The 18,861-nt window shown below is 38.1% G+C and overlaps 1 protein-coding gene and 1 long non-coding RNA gene across 3 annotated transcripts in view; both read left to right on the top strand.

Moving 5' to 3' along the window:
- LOC307170066 (uncharacterized protein) overlaps positions 1–16,620 on the top strand; it is a 77,304-nt gene extending 60,684 nt beyond the window's left edge. For both annotated transcript variants that reach the window (XM_079891072.1, XM_079891071.1), the window contains exons 2-4: positions 378–425; positions 820–1,040; positions 15,406–16,620. In XM_079891072.1, coding sequence (XP_079747198.1) covers positions 992–1,040; positions 15,406–16,289 — 933 coding nt within the window. In that variant the 5' untranslated portion in view covers positions 378–425; positions 820–991 and the 3' untranslated portion in view covers positions 16,290–16,620. The remainder of the gene's footprint in view (positions 1–377; positions 426–819; positions 1,041–15,405) is intronic.
- A 457-nt stretch (positions 16,621–17,077) lies between these two features.
- LOC307169570 lies at positions 17,078–17,995 on the top strand. The gene is made up of 2 exons (XR_013823165.1): positions 17,078–17,131; positions 17,934–17,995. It is a non-coding gene; the product is annotated as an uncharacterized lncRNA (long non-coding RNA).
- The last annotated feature ends 866 nt before the right edge of the window (positions 17,996–18,861 follow it).

The following is an 18,861-nucleotide window of genomic DNA, read 5'->3' as shown; positions in this document are numbered from 1 at the left end:
GCAACGAGTGTCCAGAGTATCCAGATTTCATTTAGATGTAACTTTTAAGTATTTTTATTTTTATGAATTTCTTAATTTTTTTAATGTTTTGTGCCGTATTGTAAGAATCAGTGTAATATTAGAGCACTTGCTTTCAGCAGATATTCTGACTCAAACAATCTGTTTCTAGCAGCAAATACTTATAATAAAGTGAGATGATCTGCTGATCCTGAATGGCTTGTTTAATGAGTATTGATAGTCTATGGCTCATCACTATTATCAGAGCAGCTGAAAAGCCTCTTTATTTCATGTCAGTAGATCCTGTTTTCTCCTCATTCATTATGCTGATGTCTTCAGATCTGTAAATTGACACATTAAGCTAATTTTATTGTCAACAGATTTGAGCAAACGACACGATCAGATATTGTGACATCCTTAAGATATAGGTAAGTTTACAGTTTACAGGTAAGTTTCAAAAACAAGTAGTTAAGTCAAACTCAATTGGTGGGTTATTAGTTTCTTGCAAATTTGCATATTTATATAATAATTTATTATATATATACTTTTTTTTATTACATGGTTTATGTTTTGGTTTCTGGTAACTTTAACTGATTTTCTATAATTATTTGCCAATATGTAAATGAGATAAATGTAGGAAAAAAGTATGTAGATGAAATTCTTAGAAATAAAAAGAGGTAGATTTTGTGAATTCCAACACTTTGAGATTAATTTACTTTGTTACTTTACTAGACAGATACAGATAGGTGAATATAAATACTTAAAATGTGTAATTTGGCATATAAAAAATAACTCTAAGTGATTTCTTCTTGATTTTGTCAGATCTGCTCCTCCTCCTTCAGTGAAGCTCCACCTCCTTCAATGAAGCCCCTCCCACTGCAATTCACCAATAAATGCTGGAATATTCCCATCAGCTTCAAGTGAAGACGAGCATCAAACCATCAGGAAGAGCTGAAATCTGCAAAGACAGAGTTTATTGAAGGACAGTGAGAACATGAGAGATCCAGAACACTGCAGAATGAAACACACTGAAGAACAAAGAGGTTGGTGTTTATTCCTGATTCTTTATTAAAGGCACAGTATGTCAGTTTCACCACTAGAAGTCGCTTATTCGAAACAAAGGCTTAGCTTGATGACGCTGTGAGTGAGTCAAACGAGTGTGGAAAAGGTACAGGGAATGAGCTTCAGCAGAACAACAGTGAACGGTGAACAGTAGATGTATAGCCTACGTCAGTGTTTCTCATCTGGTGGGTTGCAAGACCGGTTTGAGTGAGTCGTATAGCAGGGCTTAAAGTATTCCGGCACCGTGCCGGATCTCCGGCGTGCGGCCGTGAGGAAGAAAAATAAATAAATATTTGGAACTCGCATGCGGTTTAATATTTTCGAGTCAATTGATTTCACCTACCAATCATATGAAAGGAACGCAGCTCTACTAACGTTACAAGCCTATCAGAAGCAGAGCAGGCCGGGGCCTGGCAACACAGTGTGATTGAGATTTATACGTTGCCGGTGAAAGGAGCACTAGTTCCCCCCACCCCCACTCAAATTCGTTTGTTATGATGTTTAACCGCACGCCATCATTGCCACGGAGGAGCAGGACCGAGCCTGTGTAAAATAGCTCACTGAATGTTCTAATGAGCAAGTAGCGGTTGCGGCACAGACAGCGATGAAACGCCAGAAACAACAACAGGTGACTTTAATGTCATCATGGATGAAAAGAAAGAAAGGAGATGTGAGTTGGTTGATTCAGTAAATTAGCTCAGGTCAGGATAATCATATTTTCTGTCTACACCTGTTGATAACTGAGCTAACGTTAACATACACTGCTGCTTGGTAACTTCAAACTTATTTAATTTGAAAATTTAATTAAATATTCTGTGTAGCTTACAAAAAAAAAAAACATTCAGTGTAGGCCTACCATGAAAACGAGTCCACTTTAAACCGCAGCATTTTCTGTCAGCAATGTATGACAAGTAGCCTAACGTCAGCGTAAACGCATGCGATTAATTTTTGTCCAGCTTTAACGTGTTTAAATATTTATCGCAGCGTCCGTTCTTTATGTCATCCTTTGGGTTATATGATCATGCTCTCCTTCACGCAAATGTTTTAAACTATCAATGCGCGAGAAGATAAAAGAGAACGCGCTGTCAGTGATCTCCTGAAACACACAGAACACACACACACACAAGACGCAAAGACGCGCGCCAGTATCGCAGTCGACAGCGTGCCATCGAGTTCTCTTTCGCGCTTGAACGAACTATAACTCACACATTTATGCCAAAATGTCAGTTTTGTCGAGTATCTTCACAAGAACAGTCAAATGAGTTAAATACAATCTTAAATGGAAGTAAAGAGTAGAGAATGAGATGCGTGAGATCCTGTCAGCAGCGGCGGGTATTAAAGTGACAGCAATTCTCTCTGTTAGTAAAGTTAACCAAAGAACAATGGGAACAGAGAAAATTACTAACTGCTCAACGCTTAAGGATTAATCTATTTTTCATTTATAATTTATGCAGTGCGGACTGTTTTATAAACGTATTCAATTTCTATATAATTCACATCGGTTAGACAGGTAAGGTACAGGTAAATATGACATTTATTATGGGTTTAAGTGAGGATTGTTTTAAGTTCACTTAAATTAAAAGTTTTTTTTTTAAGCCTAATAAATGTTTCAAATTTTGGAAAAATAAATTTTCATCGAGACATAAGTAGCTATATCAGTGATACTGGTCTTCATTCATAAAAATATGCCATTAACATGCTTGAAAATAAATGGTGCCAATGAAGCCCCCCCCCCCCCACACACACACAAAACATTTTTTTTTCACTTTAACCCCTGCCTATAGTGTGAAGTCAAAAAACAACAACAAACGTAATTCTCTGCTTTTCTGATGCCTCTTTAATTTTGAAAGACGCGTGTGAAAGCTGGTGACACTTCTGTCAGATGCTGAGAGAAACGCGTTGTCCTGATTAGCATCTGTGGTCAAGTCATTTATATAGTACTTTTTACAATACAGACTGTTTCATAGGAGCTTTACAGTGATAACAGGAAAATAATGCAACAAAGATTGTTTTGGCTGCACAGCAGCTCTAGAAGAAAGTCATCGTCCAGTTTTTGATTCGTTATTCGTTTTCGAATCATTTCCTATGTAAAAATTATTTGTTAATTTGATAATAGATTATCATGACAGAATATGCTAATCAATGACTAGAAGATAACTACACATAAGCTACATAACTTCATCAACTAACCATTCAGAAATGTCCGTGTTGCTTCAACATGTTGTCACTTCTTCTTGAGTATATGATTGGCCAGGGAACAAATTATAGATTCACGAGACCAAAAATTGCCCGTTAGATATTCACAAGACGAATTATATCTCATGTTTAACCACTACAGAGACGCCAGAGTCAGCGGCAAACGTCAGAACGACTAGCCGAGGAAAGGCTGTTCCAGGCGGGGTACATGAGCGCCGAGCGTCCGCTGATCGTCTGGATCTCACAACCTGGATAAAATTTTCATAAATCTTTATAAATAAACCACAGATTTGAGCTTTAAACAACTACATTCTCGCCTGAAAAACTCTTAAAACTACATTTCATGATACAAAAACAGTAGTATTATATTTCAACTGTACATTAAAAAATGGCGCTTCTTATGTTGTCATTCTCCTTGGCGCAGCCTGTGCTCGTTATCAGCTGTCAATCAAGCTGTCAATCAAAGTTAACCACGCCCTTATTTGTCATACTTTTTATATCTAAATACGATCTAAACTAACGAGTTAGAAAAAAATTCACCCCCCTCACAGTTGTCAGGAACTCGGAACCTATCGAAAAATACAATAAAAGTCCATGGGACCAACCTGTAAAAACATGAATTTATGCTGAGAAAACGGACATTTTAACATGGGGTCTTGGACATTTGCTCCCTTTTGGGACCTGCCCCTAGCGGATTTTCGATGTATTGCAGTTTTTCGCACTTCCGGGTAGGCTTCATTTTTCAGATTAGAATGTTGCCGCTTGGTCTTGAGTCTGCTAAGAATGAGCTCTTGAAGCTCCGCCCCCTGTGCTGGGAGCAGCAGCTCATTTGCATTTAAAGCGACAGACACAAAAACTGTGTGTTTTTGCTCACCCTCAAAAAGTGACAATTTTAACATTCAATTCAATTCAAATTAATTTGTATAGCGCTTTTCACAATACATATTGTTTCAAAGCAGCTTTACAGAGAGTGCTTTTAACATGCTATATAAAAATATCTGTGGGGTATTTTGAGCTAAAACTTCACAAACACAACTCTGGGGACATCAGAGACTTATTTGACATCTTGTGAAAAGGGAATTATACCACCCCTTTAATAATCTGCACATGGAAAAAACTTTTGTCCTAAAAAAAAGAGAGAAAATCAGATCAGATGTTGTCAGGATATATGTCACTAGAGCCCCTTTCACACAGCGCGATGATCCCGGCAAATTGCCGGGAAATTGCCAGAACGCCTTCTGTGTGAACGCAAACACGACCCGGGATTGATGCCAGGTTGGGGACCTAGTAACATTGCTGTGTTCAGTCCTGGAATGCGCGCTGTGTGAATAAAAAAGCTGTAATAATGCCGTGTCGTAGTGATGATGCTGAAGCCGGGATCGTTCTCCAGCTGTGAAACGGTACGTAATGCGCTAGTTTATGATCAAATCAGAGAAAAAAAATGCACAAGCGTGGTTTGCACGAGCGAGAGAGAGAAATCGCTGCTCATAAGCAAACTTAAGACGCTGCTGAGACATTACAAGTCACATCGACGTCACGTGTCTTTACAGGATTTTTATGGGTTGTGTGTGAACAAAAATGATTCACACACTCTGATTCCGGCAAAATCACTGGCAGTGTGAATGAACCAAAATCAAACGCGGCGCGCACTCTTCAATATCACGCACAAATGCGGCGCACTTCACATAAAGCGCAAAAGAAACTGAGTTCTGTCGTCAATTAAGTCATGAAATAACCAAAACTACATGCATGTAGTATGTATTTGTTATGTACAGACCCTTTCCAAAAAATTAGAATATCATGGAAAAGTTTATTTATTTCCATAATTCCATTCAAAACGTTAAACTTCCATAGATTATAGATTCAGGGCCCACAACTTAAACGATTTCAAGTATTTAGTTGTTTATTTGTACATAATTTGGGCTTCCAGCTCATAAAACCCACAAAAAAAGGGTTTCAAAAAATTAAAATATTACATGAAATCACACAGTAATTACACAGTGATACCATGGTCATTGAACCAGGTTTTGGTTATTTTGGCAGTGTGGGCAGGTGCAAATTGCTTTTTCCACTACCATTAACGTGGCTTACCTATAGTGTTGATAACATGAACTGAAGAAAAGATGATGCACTCAGTTGCTCGAGGTGAACCAAAAACAACTGATACCAGCTCTTAGTGATGTGTGTTGGGTCCCCGCTATGATAACAGTAACTTTCTCAAATGTTTACAGAACAAGCGGGAACCCAGTGTGCCTGTATCTTTCTCTATTGCTGTTCTATTACAAGATAGAAAGTCTAAGGCCTTCAATAGCCATACAGCAAACCCAACTAATCTGGTGCCTATTACACGTCAAATTAAGATTGATGTGGGGACAAAAAGTTAGCACTTTTAAACATTTGCTCACTTAAAAATAAATCACTTCTAGTCAACGACCTAATAACCACAAACAACCTGGATTTTATGCTTCTAAATGAAACCTGGCTAGAAGACACAGCAGTCCTCAATGAAACATCCCCTCCTTACTTTACTTTTATGAACTTGTGACTTTACAGAACTGTTATCAGCAATTACCTCAGAGTTTGACTGTTTTGCCATTGCTGGAGATTTTAAAGGGACACTATGCAAGTCTGAGTGTTTTTTCTCTACGAGCTCCCCCTAGTGTCTGGTAGTATAATGCTTTCAAACACTCTGTCGTAAAAACGAACTGTTGTCCCTCCCCCCTTGCCACGAGCAACCCAGCTGATCAGCTGTCAACCTAGCTGAGCAGTGGAACCGGCTATTTCAAAACCAGTTATGTCTACCGAGGCAAGTAAAGCAATACTTTCTTTCCAACTGATGGCGATTTATTTATTTATTGTGTTGTCATGCATACTAGTATTTTTTACCGGGAACGAACGATATGAACGAGGCGAACTACTGCTTTCGTGTTTGTTTGTTTGTTTGTTTGTTTTTGGGAGAATGGGCATGAGCATAAAAAAAATATATATATCGGAGGCTAATATTTGTCTAAAGTTATATTAGCAAGGTCTATAAGTTCATCTGGTAGAATGATGGTTTACCTTTGCTTGTCTAAGAAAACATCAGAACGTTTTTTCTAGCTCGATCATGATATGTGCAACATTTTGCGCGTCTGATATTGCCTATTATCAGACGCGTTGACTTAGTGACATAAAATAAGAGTGTAAGTTACACAAATAAAACCGACAGAGGAACGGCCACACAACTACAGAAATCAAACGTGTTTGCTATGACAATGCTAACATCAAAGTTATAGTATCTAGCGTACTAGTAAGCCCCTAACAGACAGCGATCATAATAAAAACCTTTACAGACAATAGCAAACATCCTGAGGTCACAATTACTTGAAATTTAAATATTAAACACAGTTTATTCCAAAGATACTTAACTTACAAGTGCAACAGCAGGATCAGCATCCGTTTTGCAGGCTTCTGTTTCTCTCAGTTCTCACCATTCTGAAAAAGCCGGTCCGATATATTTACTCGAGTCTGACTTCTTGCTCGGTCAGTCTCCCGTTTCCTCTTTCGTTGGTCCTCCGACAAAGATTTCCTAGCTTTCTGCTTCTTTTTTACAGGCTCAGCCTCAGCCATAACTCAATCTATTGTTGCCCTTTGCTTATAGCTAGCCCGCCGGTGCTTGAATAGGGGCGTGTACGTGTGCAGTGCCGTCAAGCAATTCGTTACATCGCGAGACCTGATATCACGCGATACTTCCTGACACCGACCCGCGTCCCAAAGTTGCAAGTGAGTTTTTTCCGCTCTCGGGCACCAGGGGGGTGCGAAACCACCACCATTCAACCCGAAATAAGTAATATAACCATTCCACTGACTCCGAAGCTGTTCAGTTAAGGTTAAAAAGTTACCTAGAGCACCTTTAACATCCACATAGATAGTGCAGAAAACAATATGGCAAAAGAAATCAAAACTGTTTTAAAAACTTTTGATCTGACTCAGCATGTACATGGACCCACACACAATCGTGGACACACTCTAGATTTACTTATCAGTAAGGGTCTAAACATTTCATCGATTGTTATTAAGGATGTAGCACTGTCTGATCATTTCTGTATTTTCTTTGATATATTGATCTCTCCTGCCACTGAAGCTAGATCTGTGTCTGTCAGGAAGAGATGCTTAAATGAGAACACTAGTGTACTATTTATGAAGGCTATATCCTTAACACCAAGCATATCTGCGGACTCTGTTGATTTTCTCCTTGATTCTTTTAACTCAAAAGTTAAAAGTGTAATTGATGATATTGCTCCTGTGAAAGTCAGGAAGAAGAGTGGCAGACAAAAAGCACCTTGGAGAAACTCAACAGCATTGCAAAATATGAAAAGACAATGCAGAAAAGCAGAGCGCATGTGGCGGAAGACTAAACTTGTAGTCCATTATAACATCTACAAAGACAGCCTTCATGCTTTCAATATGGAACTAGGCAAAGCTAGATAGACCTTCTTCTCAAATATTATAAACAGTAATTTAAACAACACACGCACTCTTTTTGCCACTGTGGAGAGACTGACAAACCCCCCAAGCCAGATTCCCAGTGAAATGCTCTCAGACAACAAGTGCAGTGAGTTTGCTTCTTTCTTCTCTGAGAAAATCAATAATATCAGAAAGGTGATCAGCACATCCTTGAGTTGCACTGGGGTCAGACAGATCAGACCACCTGAGAAAGTAGTTACTATGTCTGACTTCAAAGAAATTGATGGCAAAATTTTGGAAGAAACTGTACAGCACCTTAAAACATCAACCTGCGCTCTTGACACACTTCCCACATCTTTTTTCAAAAGTGTGTTAAACAGTTTAGAAGCAGATCTTCTAGAAGTGGTAAATGCCTCACTTCTCTCTGGGAGTTTTCCAAACTCCCTGAAAACTGCAGTTGTCAAGCCCCTCCTGAAAAAGAACAATCTGGATAAGACCATATTAAGCAACTATAGACCGTTCTCAAATCTTCCTTTCATAGGCAAGATCATTGAAAAAGTTGTCTTCAATCAGCTGAACAAATTCTTGAACTTGAATGGATCCTTTGACAATTTTCAATCTGGTTTCCGACCGCACCACAGCACAGAGACAGCGCTCATAAAGATAATAAACGATATTCGCTTAAATACTGATTCAGGCAAATTATCAGTGCTGGTACTACTCGACCTCAGTGCTGCATTTGACACTGTCGATCATAACATACTTCTTGACAGGCTGGAAAACTGGGTGGGGCTTTCTGGGATAGTCCTAAAATGGTTCAGGTCATACTTAGATGGGAGAGGTTATTATGTGAGTATAGGAGACCATAAGTCTGAGTGGACATCCATGACATGCGGAGTCCCTCAAGGCTCAATTCTTGCGCCACTCCTGTTCAACCTGTATATGCTCCCAATGAGCCAAATAATGAGAAAGAACCAAATTGCTTACCACAGCTATGCAGACGACACACAGCTCTACTTAGCCCTATCGCCTAACGATTACAGCCCCATTGACTCCCTGTGCCAATGCATTGATGAAGTCAACAGTTGGATGTGTCAAAACTTTCTTCAGTTAAACAAAGACAAAACTGAAGTCATTGCGTTTGGAAACAAAGATGAAGTTCTCAAGGTGAACGCATACCTTCACTCTAGGGGTCAAACAACTAAACATCAAGTCAGGAATCTTGGTGTGACACTAGAGTCAGACCTTAGTTTCAGTAGTCATGTCAAAGCAATAACTAAATCAGCATACTATCATCTGAAAAATATTGCAAGAATTAGATGCTTTGTTTCCAGACAAGACTTAGAGAAACTTGTGCATGCTTTCATCACCAGCAGGGTGGATTACTGTAATGGACTCCTCACTGGCCTTCCCAAAAAGACCATAAGACAGTTGCAGCTCATACAGAACGCTGCCGCCAGGATTCTGAGCAGAACCAGAAAATATGAACATATCACACCAGTCCTCAGGTCTTTACACTGGCTCCCAGTTAAATTTAGGATTAATTTTAAAGTTTTATTACTGCTCACGTATCAACACTACGGTACATCAAGAGGCTCAAACAGCGCTAAAGGCACTTTAATTTGTCCTAATACAAGTGTTACAAGTGTCCACCTTGTGGACAACACAATATGCTGCCTTACATAACAATGAATAATTTTCTGTCGATAAAGTAGGGTGACCATATGTCCTCTTTTTTGGTCTTAAAAAATGCGTCCGGCCGGGATTTCTAGATCGCCCAAAATGTCTGGGATTTGGCTTTTGCTCTCTACAGTCGCCGTCTTTGCATTGCTCTAGGTCCCGCCTTCTCGCACGCCATCATTGGTCATGTGATTAACGCAAACATTGGTCAAACTGCATCTCAATCTTTCCCCTCAGCACCACGAGAGCACCAGAGACAGAGCGGTGCTTGTTTGTGAACTGTGGCACATGGCTCATGAAAAGCGTTAAAAAAAGCCCAAATGTAAATTCACAGATGATTTAGAGTGAAAATTCCTGTTTTCGTCTCGGTCGGGATCCGTGTAAAGCAGAATGCATGACCTGCAAAGCTGTGGCACATATGTGTCAGTGTCAAATAAAGGTGTAACGATCTAGAAGACCACATAAGGAAAGAACACAGGAGAACATCAGGAGGACTGAAATTATTTTTTATTGAAATTGTGTTTTTTTTAATGGCAACTGATTTTATTTTAACCTGTGGCCATGAAAGAAACAGTATCATGTAAAAGGTGTTAAAAGCTAAACAATTTTTTTATTTGGTTGTTGTTATTCTATTGTTGTGGGCCAAAAGTTGAATGGAAAGGATGTATTACTTTATGTACTAAAGTTCAATAACATAGTCGGGCTGTGAATGCATTTGTTAAGTATTGTCCCATTTATGGATAATGTTAATACACAAGTCAACAAAATATAAAACACCTTTAATGAGGCTGAAGAACAATAAAGAACAATAAAGCAGTTCATCAGATTTACGGAAACAGAAAAGAAACAGTTTAATCGATAAATAATATCGGGGACGCTCTCTATGTGCAGGGTACAAATAAGGGTCTGAAATTCAAATGTCTTTCATTTTCTTGTTTTGATCAAATGGTCAGTGAAACAAGATTCAGTGAAACAAGATTTGATAAACATTCACATTGATTGTCAACATCAGGAGAACAAACTGAATATGATCTTAAGGTCTTATATTTTACATATTTATTTTTTATCTATCTATTTATTATTTTATCAATAAACTTTAAAAACACCCAAATTAAAGGGGGGGTACAATGGTGTTTCGTGTATAGGGCTTGGCAACCGACGTCACTGCGCAGTGCATTCTGGGACGTAAACAATAGGGCGGCGCCATTTTGTGAGGCCACATCGGGCGAGACGTTTATATACTGTCTATGCTTAAAACAACCACTTACTACACGAAAACAATGTTGAAAAGTCGATTAAAAGAACGAAATGTACTATACAGAGACAAACTTCTACCTGACGCAAGAAAACGGTACATGGAAAAGATGTCACTGATCGGAAATATGGATCCGTATGAGGTGCCTGCAAGAGAATATAACGTTACTCGAGACCTCAACGATTTAAGTTACCTCCTCTGACATTTCCAGATATTTTTGTATATTTAGTCTGTGGTGTGAGTGCATATTTCGAGGCTCAGTTTTGTAATTATAAATCTATGGAAGCCCACGTTCAGTTCACAAATGGCTGGGTTCATGACTTGGAAGCCTACAAACCGCTGAGTTGTGAAAACCCTCGTTCGTACAAAGGTGCGTATCCCTGAATGATGAAAGCATAGATGCCAGTGACCTGTCTGCTGTCCTGCGACAAGCACACGAATGCTGCAAGTGTGTCTGACGAGCAGGCAGCAGCTGTAGAAGAGTACACCAGGCAACAACATCTGTCATCTGCGTGGTATGATTACAGAAGCGGAAGAATTACAGCGTCAAAATCCCAAAATGCATGCTGTATATAAAATTTGTTACATGAAATTCAATGTTTTAAAGTAGTTCAACACAAGATGCACAAGAAACTTGAATTTTTTTATTAAAAAAGTTTTTAATTATCAAATTGTCATCTATTTTCATTTGAAGTATTTAATGTACAAATAGTATACCATGTTCATGCTAAGGAAGGTACACACACACAAAACAAACATGTTCAATCTCAGGAAGGTACCACATTTCACACACACCAAATAAAAACCAAAAATGTATTTTTACCATTCAACATGCACACTTTTGTTTCATCTGGCCGTACAACACTTGTATACGTGTTAACTAGAAAACAGCAAACATTGACTATCTTATCAAGAAGGGTAAATTCTTCATCTTTACAGGGAAGCAACAAACTAAATGGTATTGTGTTATGTAATAGTGTGTACTTATTGTGCAAGCTAGCTATTACCCTTTCAACATGTATCCTAAGGTGTGCTATAACGTGTCTTCCACATTTAACACTAAATCGCCAGGCAATTATTTGTTAAGAAGCATAACAGTAGTAATCATTGAAAACAAAATTGCAAAACATGGAAGTCCTGTTTAATATTGAATCTTCTCTGTATTTTCTTTGAAAAACTCTTCATCCATATTCAACTTGTTTAACTCAGACTTAAACTACATATTTTCCTGCAAAAGACGGGTTAGTTCTGCACTGCTTTGCTCACAGAACTGAGCAAAGAAACAGTTTGTTCATTTTGGCCTCCTCCCTCAGATTCACTTAAATTATGTCTACATTGTCTGCGGCCATGCCGATCTGACACTGTGGCTGTTGACTTCAAAGTGACCGATGTGGAGGGTTGGAGCCCAGTCTGGATGAGACTCATCCATCTCATATGCTGGTTTACCTTTGGGGAGACAAAAGTATCCATATTAAAACAAATTATTGCAAGCAACAATGGGAATACTATACACTCATATACTATAATACTAGGGAACACTATACAATAACACGTACACACACACACACACACACACACATATATATAAGAGTTCAGATGCATAAGCTTCTAAGTGCCATCTGAAATTTTCTTCTAAAATTATCATTTTTATCAAGCTCGTATATTTAAGTTATTTCACGTACATGACAATAGGTAATTTTCATTGCCATTTAAGTGAAATTACTGAACTTAAATATACAAGCTTGATAAAAAATAATTTTAGAAGAAAATTTCAGATGGCACTTAGAGGCTTTTGCATCTGAACTCTTCATATATATATATATATATATATATATATATATATATATATATATATATATATGTATATATGTGTGTGTGTGTGTGTGTGTGTTTGTTATTATATAGTATTCCCTAGTATTATAGTATGAGTGTATAGTACACGTGTGTGTGCATATATATATATATATATTAGAGGTGGGCATAGATTAATTTTTTTAATCTAGATTAATCTAGATTAATTTTGAAATTAATCTAGATTAATCTAGATTAAAATGGCTCATTTGAATTCTGCCGAAGGCATTCAGAATATGTGTGCTACCCAAATAATGACTATAAAAGTAAGTCTTTGAGAACGGGTTTCTCAAGCCAGGTGGCGCATTAGACCAGGGGCTCATCTCCTGTTTCCAAAATGCATCACAAACTGCTTGAGAAAGCTGTTCTACTCATAGACTGTAAAAGGTTACTACTGTACTGTTACCGTCCGTAGGCAACATTAGGTAGGCCTATGTTATTATCAACTACTATAGGCTATCAATTAGGGATGGGCGATATGGCCTAAAATCCATATTGTGATATACATTGCAGCCTCTTGCGATAACGATATATATTATAATAAAACCATTTCAGAACAGGTTACACAGACCCTGCTAAACAACTGCTAAATGTTTTTTTTTTTTTTTTTTTTGAAAGGGTGTATGTAGTTTTGAGAACATATATTGTGCAAAACTGTAAGTATACAACATAATTTTGTAGATAAATAAAATTTAAGTACAATAGCTGCAGAGACTTAAGTAGGTCTAATGTTTATTATGGCTTGAAGCTTATGAAACCCCAAATTTAAAATTAGTATATTGTCTAACTGATGTCTTTTCAGTTAAAAAGAAACACAACAACGATTCTTAAAATCGGGCGCTTTTAATAAAAAGAGATTATGTGCTAACTTACACCACTCACTAAGATATATTGGGAATAATACGCGCGCGCTGGTATTCAGTGATATGTTTCGTTTTGAATTTGAGGTGGTAGAACGGATTAGTCGTGTGTTTACTTACCGAACTGTTACACCACACAGTCTACGTCCGAACCAAGTCCAAATAATGGATGTTGCACGGATCTTTTTCACCAGCTTTCACTTTCAGCCGTGTTTACTTAAGATGACGACGAATATGATGCGTTGCAGCCGGGTGTTCCTCGCGGCCGCGGGTAGATTGCGTCATCATAGCTTGTGTAGCTTGAGCCAGCTCCCAACCCAACTTGGAGAATAGATTAACGGCGATATTTTTTTTATCGCGCGATAAGAGTCTCGCGTTAACGCAGCGCGTTAACGCCGATAACGGCCCACCACTAATATATATATATATATATATATATATATATATATATATATATAGTATATGAGTGTATAATGCACGTGTGTATGTAGTGTGTGTGTATATATATATATATATATATATATATATATATATATATATATATATATATATATATATATATATACACACACTTTACACTTCAGTTCCAGTTGAACTCATGTGGCAAACATACTTACAAGTGTTATAAAGAGAATTTCTCGTGCTTCAGTGACAGTGATAAAAAATAACTCTAGTTCAGGCTGGGTTACTCCTCGGAATATCTGAGTGGCTCAGCGGAGTGCTTTGTTTTGATCACATGATTCATTCAGCGCACTTTATTAGCTTAAATTAGCTTGCTCACTGCCGCAAAGTCGACAGAATAGTGCTAAGTTAGAAAATGCAGATGAACCTATGTCTACCACTCTCGGGAAAAAAACACATAATCATTTGCTAAGTGAAATTTATACACTTACCCGAATGAAAATGCCTGGAACACACTTTCAATGATCTTGGGATGTTTGCGAATGTATGTCCGTGCGTCTTATGGCGGATATCCAGGCCATCCATCTCCGCTTGGTCACATCGGACACATGACTCATTCATTCTGTTTTCAGGCCGGGAAACAATAAAAAAGTCCGCTGTCTAATTTTATGCCCCGTCGATCGTGTGACTGTGAACGAACATTACATCCAAAAACAACTAAAACTTCCTCGGCGCCTCGGCGCGCGAGTGGCCTCACAAAATGGCGATTTTTCCCATCAGCCACCGCGGCGCTAGAGCCGTGACGTCACGTCGCCAAGCCCTATTCAGAGTTGTTTACAGTGTTAAAGAGATGGATTCTCATGCTAAACATGGCCAAAGTTGAAAAAAAATATTTTGAACGAATAACGGAGAATTTCTGTGCCAAAAATCTTACTTCCGGGTTGGTACAAGTTTCGGCTGTTTTTTTTCGATCGTGGAACTAATGACGTAGACGAGAGTGGAACTCCTTATATGAGCATTTCTCTCGGAAAAGCGCGCCCGCGCACACGTCGACCAGAGGAGAGCGAGACCACGCACATCAACGCGCTTCAACAGGAAATCATCGGCAGCGCTGCATAGGTTTTATAAACAAGGCCCAGTTCGACGCCGGATTTGCAGATCGTCTAATGCTTAAGGATGGAGCAGTCCCAACGATAAAGGTTCACGGTCGTGCGTCGTGTGTGAGTAAAACTGCTTCAAAACTGTGTGTTGTTAGCTATCGGCGCTCCGCCCACACGGCACGCCTCCAGCCGCTCGTTTTTTTCCGGAAAGACTCGGTACAGCCTATCTTTCTTTTATAAATATAATAAAACTAAAGACTTTTTGGAGATATGAAGGATGCAATACTACTCTATAGGTACTCAAGATTAACAGGAGATTGAGTGAAAATGAATGTTTCACCCCCCCTTTAAACAATATTGAGAATGGCAGATTTTTAGCATAAATCAATCAAAATCTCTTTTATAGTTTCTGATAAACTTTTTTTTTTTACTTTGGTATCTGGGTTGATTAATGCAGTCAACATTACACTGGATTGAGATTATTTTCATGAAGCCATTGTCTACATTGCACTTTTTAAAGATTTATTAAAATGTAACTTTCTTACTTTAATTTCAGACGTGATGCTGGAGAATGAGGAGAGTGAAGAGCAGGAGAAACATCATCATGTCAAAACTGGAGCTAAAACTCGCTCACAGACTGAAAGTATTTCTTTACTGAAAAGAAGAGACAAGAAATGTTTCACTTGCACTCAGTGTGGAAAGAGTTTCACACACAAACCAAATCTCAAGGTTCACATGAGGATCCACACTGGAGAGAAACCGTTCACATGTGAGCAGTGCGGACAAGATTTTAAACAACAAGGACACCTTAAGATGCACATGAGGATCCACACTGGAGAGAAACCGTTCACATGTGAGCAGTGCGGGAAGAGTTTTGCATATAAAGGACACCTTAAGAATCACATGAACATCCACACTGGAGAGAAACTGCACGAATGTGATCAATGTGGTAAAACATTTTTGAGGGCTTCAGGCCTGAAGAGCCACATGACAGTTCATTCACAGGAGAAACCACATTCATGTTCTTTGTGTGGAAAGAGTTTTTCACGTCTGCAGAATTTACAAGTTCATCAGAAAATACACACTGGTGTAATAAATCATATGTGCTTTGAGTGTGGGAAGACTTTTATTAGATCTGATTATTTAAAACTGCACGAGAGGATCCACACTGGAGAGAAACCGCACTTTTGTGATCAGTGCGGGAAGAGTTTCACACAACAATGCCACCTTAAGATGCACATGAACATCCACACTGGAGAGAAACTGCACAAATGTGATCAATGTGGCAAAACATTTTTGAGGGCTTCAGGCCTGAAGAGACACATGACAGTTCATTCACAGGAGAAACCACATTCATGTTCTTTGTGTGGAAAGAGTTTTTCACGTCTGCCGAGTTTAAAAGCACATCAGAAAATACACAAGAAATCACATGTGCTTTGAGTGTGGGAAGACTTTTATTAGAGCTGAATATTTAAAACTGCACCAGAGGATCCACACTGGAGAGAAACCGCACTCTTGTGATCAGTGCGGGAAGAGTTTCACACAAAAATCAAAGATAAACCGACACATGAGAATCCACTCTGGAAAGAAGCTGAGCAAATGACATCAAAGTGTTTTTATATCTGTATATCAGAAGATACTGGTGTAAGAGATTGTGTGTTCTTTGATTGTTGGACGTCTGTACATTTGATCAATAAAGTTTTCTCACTTTTAGGTTCAAGATTCTCTCCATGTTTTATTACAGTTATTATGTTGAGCGCCTCCTGGAGGAATACAGACTTCATTAATAGTTTAATTAATTACTAAAACATTTTTTAAACATCATTTGTAAATGTTCACATTAAGCTCATCATTTTTATACTACAAAAATAATATTTGTATTTTCATAATGACTCTTAATTTTACAATGCGTATAGCTCCAAAAGTTGGACATTCAGAAATGTTTTATTGTCTGTTGATTCTACTTGTGTTAAGAAATGATCAATTCATAATTTTGGGTAACTCTGAAAGCCATTAACTATTATGATTGCTATTGGTCTTTCCATGTTTTAAATGTAATGATAATTAAAAACTTTAAATAAATCCTTGAACTTTCTAATCAATTATTTTTCAACCTACACATGACTGAGATTAAATTATTGTTTACATGAACTTTAAGCGTATGTTATGAATGTTATTTTGTATAAATAGTTAGCAATATTTGGCGCGTTTATTTGGCATCGCCGCGCTGACGTCATCAGTAGTGTCCTTCCTCGTTCGGCGCGTTTGTTGTGTCTTCTGAGGTGAGTTCTGCAGTTCAGATATTTCGCGTATTTACACACCCATAAAATACACTTTACACAGTTTGTTTCAGCAACATTTGCAGGGTTATTTCTGAACTGTTTTCATCGGATAAAGCGCCAAATGTGCGTCTTTTCTGGCGTCTGTAGACTGATTTAGTTCAGCACGAAACGAACATCTGAGGAAAATGTTGAAATCATTCAAACATCAACGATCTTGTCATATGTTTCATTTTGAGAGTGATAATGTAGTGCTATTGAATGTATAATCTCAAACTTTTGTAAGTTTTGATCTGTGAGGAAATTTCATGGGGATAGAAAATTGCTATCTTGGTCTTTAATGTGGCAATAATTTTAATGATGGACAATAATCGGTTATGTAATGTTAATGACAGAAATCAGAAAAAACAAACTCTAAAAATGGGTGTTATATTGTTGTAGTTTGTATGTTTGTGTCAGATGTGATATGCAATACTATAATCTTTTAAATAGAGATGATTAATAATATTTAAAGGTAGATATTCTGGCTGTCTGAACTCAAACGTTTTCTTTTTACCACAGAGACCCAAAATTACCACAGAATAACTATAATGCCCAAAGTTTACAGTGCAAATACAAACAATAATGTCAAGATATGAATGAAACGCGCTGCCATTTCTCATGTTTTTTTTTAACGGAATTATTATTTTCCTAATGCTCTCATCAGTTCACAAATAAATGATAGAATATTCCCATAAGCCTTCAATATACCTCATCTGTGGTATCAATTAATAAAAATGCACTAAAACTATGATTTTTATTTTAGTTTCAGGCCTGATGGAGGAAAATGAGGAGATTGGAGAGGAGAAACATCATGTCAAAACTGAAGAAGAAACTCCCTCACAGACTGAAAGTATTTATTTGAAAATGAGAGACAAGAAATATTTCATCTGCCATCAGTGTCTGAGTAGTTTCACACGACAAGAAACCCTTCAGGAACACATGATCAGCCACACTGTTGAGAAACTGTATGAATGTGATCAATGTGGTAAAACATATTTGAGGGCTTCAGCCCTAAAGAGCCACCTGAGAGTTCATTCACAGGAGAAACCACATTTATGTTCTGTGTGTGGAAAGAGTTTTAAATACAAACTAAGTCTTGAGACTCACACAAGGCTCCACACTGGAGAGAAACCGTTCATATGTGATCAGTGCGGGAAGAGTTTTAATCGATCATCAAACCTTCAGGAACACATGAACATCCACACTGGAGAGAAACCGTATGAATGTGATCAGTGTGGCAGAGGATTTTCGAGGGCTACAGGCCTGAACACCCACATGATAGTTCATTCACAGGAGAAACCACATTCATGTTCTTTGTGTGGAAAAAGTTTTTCACATCTGCACAATTTAAAACTTCATCATAAAACACATACTGGTGAAAAAGCTCATGAGTGCATGGAGTGTGGGAAGTGTTTTATTACCGCTAGATGTTTGAAACTGCACTGGAGGACTCACACTGGAGAGAAACCTTACAAGTGTTCACACTGCGACAAGAGATTCCGTCGGTCAGATCATGTGAAAACACACGAGAGGATCCACACTGGAGAGAAACCGTATCACTGCACTCCATGTGGGAAGAGCTTCACTCAGATATCTTCTCTACTCAGTCACAATAAATACAATCACAGCAAGTAGATCATCTTCAACATCCTCACCGAACGTGACACAATAACACCGTCAAGCAATAAGAT

This window comes from Squalius cephalus, assembly GCF_949319135.1.
Source record: "Squalius cephalus genome assembly, chromosome: 13".
NCBI lineage: Eukaryota > Metazoa > Chordata > Actinopteri > Cypriniformes > Leuciscidae > Squalius > Squalius cephalus.
The sequence above is the reverse complement of the archived record's forward strand: the minus strand, read 5'-3'. Positions and strand labels throughout refer to the sequence as shown.